General features: G+C 35.8%; 1 protein-coding gene across 2 annotated transcripts in view; it reads right to left on the minus strand.

The window, feature by feature from the left end:
* Positions 1-13,349, minus strand: part of atp6v1h (ATPase H+ transporting V1 subunit H) — a 93,372-nt gene that overhangs the window by 58,215 nt on the left and 21,808 nt on the right. Inside the window, exons 6-7 of one of the 2 annotated variants that reach the window (XM_006634026.3) lie at positions 9,400-9,504; positions 392-439 (exon numbers count right to left, since the gene is read on the minus strand). In XM_006634026.3, the coding sequence (XP_006634089.1) occupies positions 392-439; positions 9,400-9,504 (153 nt within the window). The remainder of the gene's footprint in view (positions 1-391; positions 440-9,399; positions 9,505-13,349) is intronic. The other variant, XM_015353656.2, reaches the window with a different exon arrangement.

Consider the following 13,349-nt stretch of genomic DNA (forward strand, 5'->3'; position numbering starts at 1 on the left):
ATTTAGCTGCATACTATATGAGATAATATACACATACTGCAAATGGTTCTTTTGTTGTTGTCAATGTGCCGTTATTTATTTGTTTACCAGATACATTTTCAAGGTTAAGAAAAGTTTAATTTCATCAGCAAGCGTTGCATTACTTAAATAAAAAAAAAACAATTGTGCCTCAGACAGCAGCAAGAAGATTAGAGAGAGAATGAAGCAAGGAAAGAATAATGTTAAAAGCTCATAGTTTAGCCAGAAGCCATTCTTATACTTCTGGTGCAACTGTATCTTACACTCAACAGAATAGGCAAAGTGACTGTTTTAAAGGTTAAAGCCTCGAAGCCAGTGTAGGCTCTGTGGCATCTATAGTTTCAGGAACGATTTATGTAGTTTAAGTACTTACATCACTTGCAGAAACCGTTCCAGTTTCAGGACCTGCAGCACGCAGTTTCTAACAACAAATAAAAAAGTAGTGGGTGAAATAAATGTCATCGGTTTTCTTTTGTATTATGACCCCATGTAATGTGTTTATCCACCTACTATACGGTGCAAGGGCACTGTTGCAGATCATGCCCTATAGGCAGCGATTTATAAATGTGTGTCTGGTTAACATCTTCCTTTTATTGCAGTTCTTTAAGTCTGATTACAGTGTTATAATAAAACACTGCAAGAAGAAATGACTAGCATAATCTGAAGAACTGAATCTTGCCACACAGATTGTACACTAGCACTAAAAACAAATTCATGTCTGACCAAAAAATAATGCTGAGTTTTCATCAAAACATCTTCTTTTAATTCCCAAGACACTCCTCTTTGCAATTTGAACATTAATTTGTATGATTGACAAGAGTGAATAATTTTCAGCAGTCTCTGTTTAATGGTTTAACAACACAAAACATAAGACGTACTACACAATAACTGAGGTGTTCCTCCCAAAATCTCTGCTTTTACTGGCATTACTCATTTTGATACAATATCTTTTTTTGCAGACTTATCTCCCACACTTATGTGGACAGATGAGATGCCTTCCTAGAAAACACTCCATCAACCCCGATCACGGAAGTAATCACAATCCTTTAGAACACAGGCCAAATAAAGCATTAGACATGCTGCTTAGTAGAACACACTCACTAAACAGAAAGAGAACTTTACATTTGACAAAAAAAACAACATACTCATATGGTTCGAAATCTTTACAATTCAAAGTTGTTTTGCTTCAGATTACTGCTGAAAAAATATTAAACTCACCCTTGACTTATGCATTAAAACTATTGTGCACGCCACTTGCACAACAACAATGTCCCACAAGATGTCCCACAAGCAGTGAGATTGGCGAACACATTTAGCCATCCCCCTCGGACCACAACTACACCATCACCATCTACCTCATTATGATTTTTTACTTATTGCACATCTCCAGTCATTGTTTACACGTCTGTATTGTTTACATCCAAACTGTCTACATGTTTACTTGTACATTGTCTACTGTTTGAATAGTGTCTTGATGCACTGTTTGCACTTTGTTTTTTTACTCTTGTTTTACAATCGAGAGACTTTCTGTAAGTAAGAATTCCATTGTACCAGTTCATGTACTGGTTACATATGGCAATAAAGTTCAAGTTCAAGTTCAAATTCTATTTTGGATGCTGTGATACGTCAATGAAGACATCATCAAGTTTAAATGTGTTTAGGACTAGAACCATATAGTTTGTGTTACTGATTTCTGGTGTTGTTGAGGCCGTGATGCTGCAGCAGGGATCTAGTATTTTGACATTCCTTCCCCGCATTAATCAAGAATACAGTTTACATGAACGCTGCTGTTAGGACAGCTTGAACTTAAGCAGGTGCAGGAGCAGCTTTGATTATGGTCAGACTCAGACCTTTTAGGATCACCTGCTCATATTTTCACCATATTCAGCTGGCATAGGGAGATGTCTAAAGCAGCCAGTGAGAAAAGATTATTCATACTTTTAACAATTCACTGTATACCGCGGTACAGATGCATGTACAGTACCGCGGTATACCCCAAACTACTTTGCACGTTTATATATGGAGACTCTCTCATAGTTTGATTTCATGATTAGTAAACCATATTGAGTTACAAAATAAAAAAATCAAGTAATGAAAATTGTTGTTTTGTTGTTGTTTTACTGGAACCAAAGAACTAGAAATAAGACAGAACAGTGTAACACAACAATTTAACAACATGCAGATTTTTGTCAATCACTAAATGATTAAATCTTTCTTCACAAGGTAATGGAGGTTAATTTTGCTTAGCAATATAATGTAAAATTCAAAATATGACAGGTTCTTGTACAACCTTATGAAACATGTTAAGCACGTACGATTGCCCTTTGCTATTTCATTTAAAACTTCAAAGAATCCTCAATACTTGCTTAAAACTTTGCTGAGACAAGATATTCTATATTGACTTGAAAAGCTTAAGACAATCTCGCAAAAAAATAAAAAAATCAAAGCACGTCTACTGGTAGTAATGGAATTAAAAACATGATCAAGACTTGACTTCCTTCCCGACTAGAGTTACAGTAGAATCAGATAAACTAGAAAAAAACAGCACGTTCAATTGCTCATTGAAAATAAGTATGTAACGTACCATTAACAACGTCAATTCTAAACAACCCTTAATATTATAACAACCGTACCCCATGGATTTGTAAAGAAGTATCTGATGACAATTTTCTGATTCTCCGTAAAAATATATGGACACTCTTAGAAATTAGAATTGCCTCCACAAAACAACTCTAATAAATAACCACATGTTTTTCTGGAGAAATAAGAAACAAAATCCCGGTGTTATCATCAAATACTCCTTTCAGCATGATTTCTGAAATCACGTTATATTTCTAAACTTACTAGCCAATGATATGTGGGAAATACCTTTAGTATGAGTTTTTTTTTTACTCACCCTTTTAAAGTTAACGACATTTTTATCACAGTTATCGACATTTTGTTCTTTGAATCAAATTTGATTTTATTAATGTAAACAGTAGAAATTTTGTTAAAATCGACAAAATAAAACTGCTGACGGAAATTATCGAGCATACCGGTACAGTCTAAAACGTATCTCGTGAATCAAGAATCTTGGTTTAGTGGTATACTGGTTTTACTGTGCAACTCTAATAATGTAACAAATATGATTGTTTTAAAATACATTTGTTGCATTTTAATGCTTAAACTTATTCAGTTATTCTGAAATGCATTTTAATTTATTTTACTCATGCTTGAAAAAATAATTATTTTTGTAACTAACTTGATGCACTACATCAAGGTGTCTCAATGAATATAAAAATAATAGCCTTTATAAATATTGACCAATAAACCCTGGTGCCAAAGATATTTTAAGGGCCTAATTAATGTGTATTGCAGGTTTTTCAATATCCCCCGAAACACAACCATTAATTATTATCATTGCTCTTATTACAGTTGGCTTTACAATGCCAATTATGTATATTTACAATAAAACCACACATTATGAGCAAATGCAACCTCTGAGATCTAAGGAATGAGAAACATTTGTCAAATGTATCATTACTTTTGAACTGTTTCATAAAGTCAGATGGTTAAAAGTCAGATGAGAAAAGGCTCCTGCATAGCTATCAAAGATGATTAAATTAAAATTGTATTTAACATTCAATTTTAAACCACATTTCAAATCAGATATACTAGAATATAGGCTATAGTTGTAGCTGAATCCTGTATCTGGGAGAAGAGTCCCTGAGTCTGGACTGGCTCTCTCCTGGATCTTCTTCTGTTCCCCCATAATCATTAAATGATTAAATCTTTTTTCACAAGGTATCGGAGGTTAACTGTGCTTAGCAAGATAATGTAAAATTCAAAAGATGACAGGTGCATGTAAGATGACAGAAGAGTCCCTTGCCATGGCTTTCCTGTGTTTCCTATTCCTGAAGATGATGAAAAAGTCCTTGTGCCTGGGTTGGACCTTTCACTGTCCTCCCCTGTGTTCCCAGCTCATAATGACAGTCTGAAAGTGCCACTCTTCTGGCCCTCAAATAGCAACCATGTTCTCCCTCTCTCTGCCTGTTGCTCCATGTGAAACTACAGAGATAAATCGACATCCATTAGCTTCAATAATAGAATACCACTTGGATTTGGTTTTAGCAAGTGTTTCTGAAGTGTGTAAATTCATCAGGTCCAGAATGATATCGATACTTTAAAACGTCCGCACTATGACGCCTAACATCTCCCTTCATAAATTTACCTGCACCTGTTTTAGAAAGTATTTCATATTGTCATGTAATACATTTGACAGCCTTTTGTTTTATTTAAAAGAGATCAGAGATTCTAGTGCTGATTTAAGCCTTTTATAGCTAAAAATGAAGACTGAATTTAAACGGACTAAACTGAATTTAATTAGAACAATATTTCCTACATCCACAATCCCGACATTAAAAAATAATTTGCAGAAACTATTCTGATCTTTATTCTGCGACAAGTAGGAACAAAGTTTTAAAATCCTGTGTTAGTGACTTTTGTGAACAAGATTTATCCAATGTGGGGAAAAAAAAACAAATCTAACAAGGTTATTCAAAAAAAGTCCATGCATGCACACTTGCTTCAAACTTCAGACAGCAGAAAGTAATAGGCTTCTTGAGCCCGATTAATGCTATCAATAATAACCAGTCTTGCCTTCTGCAGGAGCTTTCTGAGTTCTTATTTCCAAGGTAACAGATAAATATAGACCCACTTATTAATGATAGACTGAGACCTTTCTGTTTTGTAAAATAATAATAATAAAAAACATATGCACCTTAGTTATAAGTGGCTTAGGAAGAACAAACAAAAAACAGTACAAGGTGTTACAGAGCATGAAGATGCTATTCACGCTGTAATGCAGACATGTGATACTATGTTGCCAAGTGTTTGAGAATCAGAATCACCTTTACTCACCATGTACATTTCATGTACACTTGGTGCTGTAAAAACATACACATCAAGTCTAATAGACATCATTCAAAAAATGCACATATACCTAGAAATTCAAAAAGACAGCCCTAGGAAAGAAGCTGTCAAATACCGGGTGGTTCTGGTTTTAATGGGCCAGTTGCATCTTCCTGAGGAAATTTTATAAACAGGTGGCAACCTGGGTGGGAGGGTCATCAGCAATCATTCTTGCCTTCTTCTTTGCTGTGGAATTGTACTAATCATCAATGAAGGACAAATGACAGTCAATGACCCTCTCCGAAGAGTGAACAACCCACTGCAGTTTTTCCCTCATAATGGGCAGAAGTGTCGTCAAACCAAACAGCTATAGAAGCATAGAACCAGTCAACAATGGCTCTGTAAAACAGTATCAGAATTGGTTGAGAGACACTAAAGTTTTTCAATTTGCACAAAAGTACATTCTCTGCTTTGGGAATTGGAGGTCATAATCCCTAAGAACGTAAAGGACTCCACCACACTCACAGGCACATCACTTATTATCAGGACATGGAAAAAGGTTTTGGAGAATGTTGCCAGAAATCAACCACTATTTCCACTGTTGCAAGAGTATTTAACCCCAGGTTTAAACTCCATGTGGTTGTTAACACATCATAATACCAATAAAATCACCTCTTTCCTGTACACGATCTTATCAACATTAATGAGACCTAAAAGGCTGATGTCATCCGCAAACTTAGTATGAGGGAAGAGTTGCTAGAACTGCAGTCGTTGGTATACATGGAATAGAGTCATAGGGAAAGCACACATCCTTAAGGTACACCAGTATTCACAGACAGTTTGACAAATAAGGGCCTAGCCACAGCGGTTACCATCAATCTGTCAAAAAGGTAAAAAGAAATCCACTGATGGAAAATGGAACATTCATCTGTAACAATTTATTGTAAAGGAGTTCTGGTAGTATTTAATGCAGAACTAAAATTCACAAAAAGAATCTGTGCGCATGCGCCTGAGGATTCTTGATGTTGCAAAATGTAGTGCAGGCCCATGTTAACAGTTCATCTATTGACCTTTTGACCCTATATGCAAACTGAAGAGGATTGAGAAGTGAATCTGAAATAGTTTTGAGATAGCGAAGTATCATACTTTCAAAAGTCTTCATTATAACGGAGGTAAGAGCAACAGGTCTATAGTCATTAAGACAGCAGCCATATCACTCTGCAACTCACAACTGGCAACCCACTGAAGCTAAGAAGGTGTGAGCCTGGTCAGTACCTGGATGGGAGACGTCCTGGGAAAAACAAAGGTTGCTGCTGGAAGAGGTGTTAGTGGGGGCCAGTAGGGAGCGCTCACCCTGCGGTCTGTGTGGGTCCTAATGCCCCAGTATAGTGACGGAGACACTATACTGTAAACAGGCACTGTCCTTCGGATGAGACGTAAAACCGAGGTCCTGACTCTCTGCCAAAAATCACGGGGCATTTCTCGAAAACAGTAGGGGTGTAACCCCTGTCCAAATTTCCCATTGGCCCTTACCAATCATGGACTCCTACTAATCCCCATCTATGAATTGGTTTCATTACTCTGCCCTGATAGGTGGTGTGTGGTGAGTGTACTGGCGCACTATGGCTGCCGTTGCATCATGCAGGTGGGGCTGCACATTGGTGGTGCTGGAGGGGAGTCCCCATTACCTGTTAAGCGCTTTGAGTGGAGTGTCCAGAAAAGCGCTATGTAAGTGTAAGCAAATATTATTATTACTATTATTTATTACTATTATTATTATTATAAGCTATTTTGTCCTTTTTGTTGAACGATAAGGGAGCATTTAAAGACTTGCAAGAGCCTCTAAACCTCCCACTCTTTGGTAATTAGAGAAGGTTCAAGAGGAGAGGAGGGCATTGAGAACTCAATGTGTGCTAGTTGCAGCTGAAGGGAAGGGGAAAGCATTTCACTCCATAGTACGTTATGTAACTCACTAGGTTTTTAACAGTCTTCCCAAATTACATTCGAGGAATCATTAACAAGAAGAGGTGTCAAGAAACAAATGTTAGTTCAGTATGAAACATACTATTAAAGAACTTAGAATTAAGCATTTCACCTTACAAAGTACTTATTTTATTAATATCTAGCTAAATTAAGCAAAGAACATGAAGAAATAGATATGGAAATATTCAAATCCTTTACAATATTATCTTTTAATTTCAAATCTGCAATAGGAATAATAATAACTACAAGAGGAATTCTCTAGTGATGGGACACTCTTGTCAGACTAGCATACTGGGACCTTTTTACTAAGGTACTGTGGCTTTTGTGAGAGCATACACCCATTTGGAGCACATTCCCCAGAAACCTCAGAGGAAAAGAGCTGTTGCTCTCAGTTGTGGGAAGAAAATTGGTCAGGAGACCATTCAAAAAAGCAGTAAGAGGAAGCCTCCAGACTGTGGGAGTGGATGTCTGCTGTCTGAGATGCAGCGGGCAGAATTCCTGTGTACAAACATTACCTAGGAGCATCGGATCTTGCTTTGGTTGTTTGGCTGTGGTATTTTTTATTTATTTTTGATTGTGAAATAAACTGCACTTAAACCTTTCAGTTCGGCGCTTGTTGTGTCTGTTGGCCTGGACCTGATATTTTAAAGATTTTGTTATGATACCGCCCAAGGGATTGTAACATTTTTTATTTAAAAATATAAAAAAAAATATTTAAAATTAAAATTTTTAACAATTTTTAATTATTTAAAAATAAAAAAAGAAGTCACTCAAATATTACTGCTATTATTGGTAATAATGATCACCATCATCACAGCCACCATTTTAGGGCATCAGAAGTCAGTTTACTACAGAATCCATACATTTTTGTTCTAAATCTAAATCTAAAAAGATTTAAAGGGACACAAATCAGTTTAGAACATTAATGGAGTTGACGACAGCAACTGTTTTCTATAAAACTGTGATCCATAAATTGCTGTACTATGAACTGTACCATTCTGTTTATTCCTTCTCTAGACTTTACGATTAATTCAGAAACTTTCTGCACCTCTCCAACTGTTGCTGCAATATTTTCTGCTCCACCGTTTAGCTTGATTGCAAGTTCATTACATACCAGAGACTGACCACAGCTGGGGCCCTTGCCTGATCCGCCCGCTGAATAATGCATTACGCTTTCCAGTAAGAAACATATGATCCCCTCAAAAATGTTTCACTGGATGCATTTTTGCCAACAAGTTATAGGATCTCTTGCAGCCCGCCCTTTGGGCTCATCCTGATAATAAGTAGGAACATTAATAATTTGTTCTGTTGAAATTTGACTTTAGTTCTGTGCAAATGGAGACCAGAAAAAAGACAAGACATTTTTGCTGCTTTATAGCCAATTACAAGAATATTTAAGTCCATATTGAGAATTTGAATTTCCATATCTACTACTACAAGGTCCACTGTGATTTATTGTAAAAGCGGGCAATGTAAGGACTATGACATTTCTTTAGTTATCACTTCTCAAATTATAGTACACTAAACATTTACCTTATCATAAAAATCCGAAAGCAGATTTGATTAGCCTGCTTTTTTCTTTAAGCTTGTATTACCTACTCTCTCACATGTAAAAAACGCAAAACATAATTGTATGTAGACTTCTTGAGGTGTTTTTTTTTCAATATCAGTTTCCCATGCTGGCATCGAACTTGAACAAAGCAAAAAGACATTAAATGATTTAATGAGTTTTTGTTCAGGTAAGGTTTCAATTTTTGAGCAGTCCCAAAGTATAAAAAATGTATTGATCCATCTTAATAAGTGGACATTTTTTTTTCTTGCAGTCTCGGGCTCTGACTGAAAATAAAAGTGGTAATAGAAGAGCTGAAAGCAAAAAAAAAATTAAATAATGAGAAACACACTCAAAGTTTGCTAATTAAGAAGTTGTCTAATTAAGAAGAAAACCGTTTAAAGTATTAAACTAATGAATGATACAATTGATCCAAAAACCTTTTGAACACACTGAAGAATATTGCAAAGAATACTGACAAAAAGATGCAACAAGGTCAGCTGAATCATGTTTCTCTTAGATGACTCAAAAAAAGAGTGCATCTAAAAGACAAATACTGACAAATTGATCTTCACAATGCCATTCTGAATCTCTCATGATTTATTGACAAAAATGTCTGAAGACCATTCATGTCAAGATGGAAAAATGACATGCCCCAGAAATCACAAACCATGAGAAAACATCAAGAACGATTGTTTAATGGACTATAAGTTCCACTGATCACGTGTAGATGATTTCTGATCTAAAACAATAAGATAAAATAATTTAGTGTAGTTTTATGTCACGAGTGCTGAGTACACTGATACAATTTTAGCATAATGATTTCAGACCAGTGTAATCAACAACGCAATAACAACTGCATTTCTAAAACCAGAAAACTTATATTAAATATCTTTTACAACTATAATATTTAATCCTTCTTCAACACATACTGTACATAAAAATATGAAAAGAAATACCTGGGAGCTCAGCTGAGTTTTGATCCAGTTAAAATAGTAATTCAGGTCACTGCCTTCCATCAGTTCTCTTCCCCAGGCAGCTAGCTTCGCAATAATCCTTGCAGCCTTTAACAAAGAAAAAACAAAATTCAGGGAACATTCAGAAAACGCTCCTTCATTCCAACCCTTAAACACTTAATTGTTTGGTTTAAACATGTTGCATTGTTAGGTGATCAGAGGTGGTAATTGGCATCCACTCACAGGCTGAATCTTTTTAGCCTTGAACAGAGAATACTGCGAAGGAACCTAAATCAAATAGTCAAAATCCCTAAAGACACTGATAAAATACACCCTTCAGAATCAACAGAATCAAGTGGTACCGAGAACAATCCACCCAGGAATTAACACCCTGGCTTTTTCCAATAAAGAGCGGAATGTGATGTGATACTTGGAAAAATTAAAATTGCTAAAAAATAATTTAGAGAAATGGGCTAAATGGCCTCCTCTCACCTGTAACCATGATGTTCTTCTGACAGTACATCTGAACATAAGATTAAAAAGATCTTTTAATTCACATTCAGCATCTATAAATCAAATGTTCTGACTTATAAAGTGGCATCAAAAATGTTTATTTTAAAAATTATTAAGCATTTAGTGAATACGTCATTTTGTGGTGTGTTCACACCAAATTATTTATCCTGTACAGGTAAAAGACTATATGTGAATGTACTGTATATACAAATAAAATGAGACTAGGATTCCATAAAGATTTTGGGAAGAAAAACATCAGATTCTCCAACTGATAGAAAAAAAAAGATTTACTTCTGTTTCTCAAATGTAAGCCTGCAGTCAAGATCAAGCATTACTAATAGCCATATTCCAGCAACCTGGATACACTACAATTACTTAAATCATCACAATGTACTTTGTTATTATTTTGTAATGCAAGCACTTTCCAGTACAGCTGGAAAAGTAATACCCATGAACGTAGTGTGATCCTGAAAGGGTACAAGCAAATTACAGTTTAAAAACATTGAAAGCTATTAATTGCCAGTTCTGTTGTGAGATAAAGTCTGTACATAATGCAAAGGGATTTATTCTTCTAAAAATACTGTGTAACACAGAACCTATCAAAGAAAACAGAATTCACAGTTTCAAACACAGCAGGTTTTGAAAAAAGAACATTGAAATAAAGCCGCTTAAAACAGAAAACTGTTATTTTGAGAAAAAATAGAAACATTATTATACTTATTTATTAATTTTAATAATGTCCTTGGGCACTGTAAGCAATGTAAGACATGTATCAACAAGTTGATACACTACAATGGTTACCATATTTGATTTATTTAAAAAGCAACCACTGGAGACGTAGGTTAAGAAACATTTCTTATTCTGCCTTTATATAATTATGAATATTTTATTCTTTCAAATATGACATTTATTGATAGAGGTTGAATGCTTTTACAAGGCATTGTACTGTATGTGGATGAAATAGGTTTAAAGACTGACATCTCCACAGGGACTCTAAACATGATTACAGATGTGGCTGCTGGGAGTAGAGATTTTAAAAGTGGCTTGAATACCACAATGAATTTAAAACCATAAGGAATTAACACTATTCCATGGAAACCAATACTCCACACGAACAGGCTGTGGTGAAAATGTATATTTTGGAAGTGTGGAAAGATCCTTATTTATTATTAAGAATAATACCCAACTGTGCGTGTTATAGTGCCTCTTTGTTGTGCTGCAGGAATCAAACCATTCCACCTGAAAACAGTCAGCATATAATACAGCAGGCTTTTCATAAGTTAAGATTAGAGCACATTATGTTATATAACACTTCCACACAGGAAACTTATCATTTCAATATCACAGAGTTCTCTTTAGATAACTGAACCTCAAGGTTTTCCTGAAGTTAGGTATACAATAGAATGGCTTCCCAAGACAGACCAAAAAACTAGCATTGTGTGACAATATGTTTGGCTTGAAGTTCAAAGTACAGTTTGGACAAGTACAACACAACTAATCTTAGAAAATAAGCAATGCCGACAAAGAAAAAATAACAGACTGCGTAAAGACTTTGTAAGATGCATAAAAATAATTGCACTGAAAAAAGCAGGAGATCACTAAGAACCTCACTGAGAAAATTAACAGATGACATGCAGATAAGGTTGCAAAGAGCTCAGCCACAAGGGTTCCTTATAAATGAGGCCATCAGGAAGCAATAGCAAAAAAAAAAGCCCTTGATTTCCAAAGAGAACACAGCATAGAAACATTTTCTGTGGAAGTGCCATACATAATTTGAGTTCTGAGAATCAGCACAATATTCTTCGAAAATATGACTGAGAAACCGATAAGACTCCCACTGCAAAGGGGAAGAACAATTTGGGGATTTAATAGTGGAAGCTCTTAAATAAACCAACACCTGGTGCCATGTACTGTATTTCACACTTGTTACTTTGTTATGATTAAATGCACACAGACGCATTGCCTTAACATAAGGAAAGTTAAAAATGTACAGCACATTTCTTTCTACTAAATCATTTCAGTTTGTGCAAAAGCATACATTTATTTTGAAAAAGAAACTGGCTCACAACTGCTTGTATGTCTCATCTGTTTTAAAACAGTGAACAACAGAAAGGGGACTAAAATATTAACATTATTTCTATGTATTGCATTGCTCAACAAATGTAGATACGAGGTAACCTAATTATCTCCACTGTATTTTTAAATCACAACGGGAAAAGCAGAAAGAAATGGAGCAGAAGTACCAAGTTTTTCTTCCGAATTGAAGAAGTTGTTTTTTGCGCATCCACCAATTTGGAATTGCCAATTTGGTTATAATCAGCAGATCACAGGGTTAAGAACCCTTAGACCATATACAAGGTGAAGCAGCAAGTGTAGATCCCTCCAAACCAGACTTCGTGAGACATTTGTTCTTCAAAGGATTCAAACTCACATACAGGAGTTTCAGAACTGACTGGAGGACAGGTACATCGACAGGAACAGGTACAATAAGAGGCAGGAAATCACAGGGTCACTGTTTGACTGGAAACAGAGAAAGCTCTGACCAGTCCCAGTCCTTTTCTGTTGGGGCTCACCCAGCACCACACTCTCGCTTTGTTGCTTATTGATATGAACAGATCTCAACCTACACTCAAGCAAAGACCTGCTGAGCCACTCTTATCAAGACATTTCCATCTTATAATAATGTATATGGAATATACAGGCACTTAGGCTGATTGTGGGCAAGTCAATTTACAGGTTCTGGTAAACTCTGTGGATTCCTGTTGGAGCGGAGCTTAATGACTATGTATGGGCTGATGTCTTTTATGTTATAATTATTTTTATGTAATGTTAATATGCACTGTTTGTAGGTTTTTTGTAAGGGTGTGTGTAAAACAGCTGCTTGGACACAAAACATATTTCTGAAAAATCAGACAAACTGCTATCGTATCGCCATCATAAATGCCAGAGATCAATACACGGTATATCATACGTAAAGCCTTGCAAAATTCATGGCCGATTTTGAATGACGTGAGGAAATGGTTTCGTGTCTGTGACCTCCAAGATGTCATCACACCACTCCAATAATCAAAAACGTCCGGCTAGCATAATGAGGAGGTAATTATGTACAGTATGTGATGTTAAAACAATTAAGACATTTAAACTTAAAACTAAGATAAAACAGAAAATATCTGCTATCACAAATCAGAAAACAGATAAATGGTCTGGTAGTCTCATTAATAATAAAATACTGAAACAGAAAAACAGAAGCCAGGTAAACTAATTTTACAATCTTTCTTTTAATACCAACCCAACCTATAATTGCTACCTTTCATTCCACTCAGCTCACCCTTAGAGCCCTTGTACCAGCACGCAGAAGGGAGACTATGCGTGGTATCTCCAAAGCACACTGATGGACCATCTGTCATTTTTCACTCGGAAAAAGCCACAATGCCTGACAG

Source organism: Lepisosteus oculatus, chromosome 6 (genome assembly GCF_040954835.1).
Source record: "Lepisosteus oculatus isolate fLepOcu1 chromosome 6, fLepOcu1.hap2, whole genome shotgun sequence".
Taxonomy (NCBI): domain Eukaryota; kingdom Metazoa; phylum Chordata; class Actinopteri; order Semionotiformes; family Lepisosteidae; genus Lepisosteus; species Lepisosteus oculatus.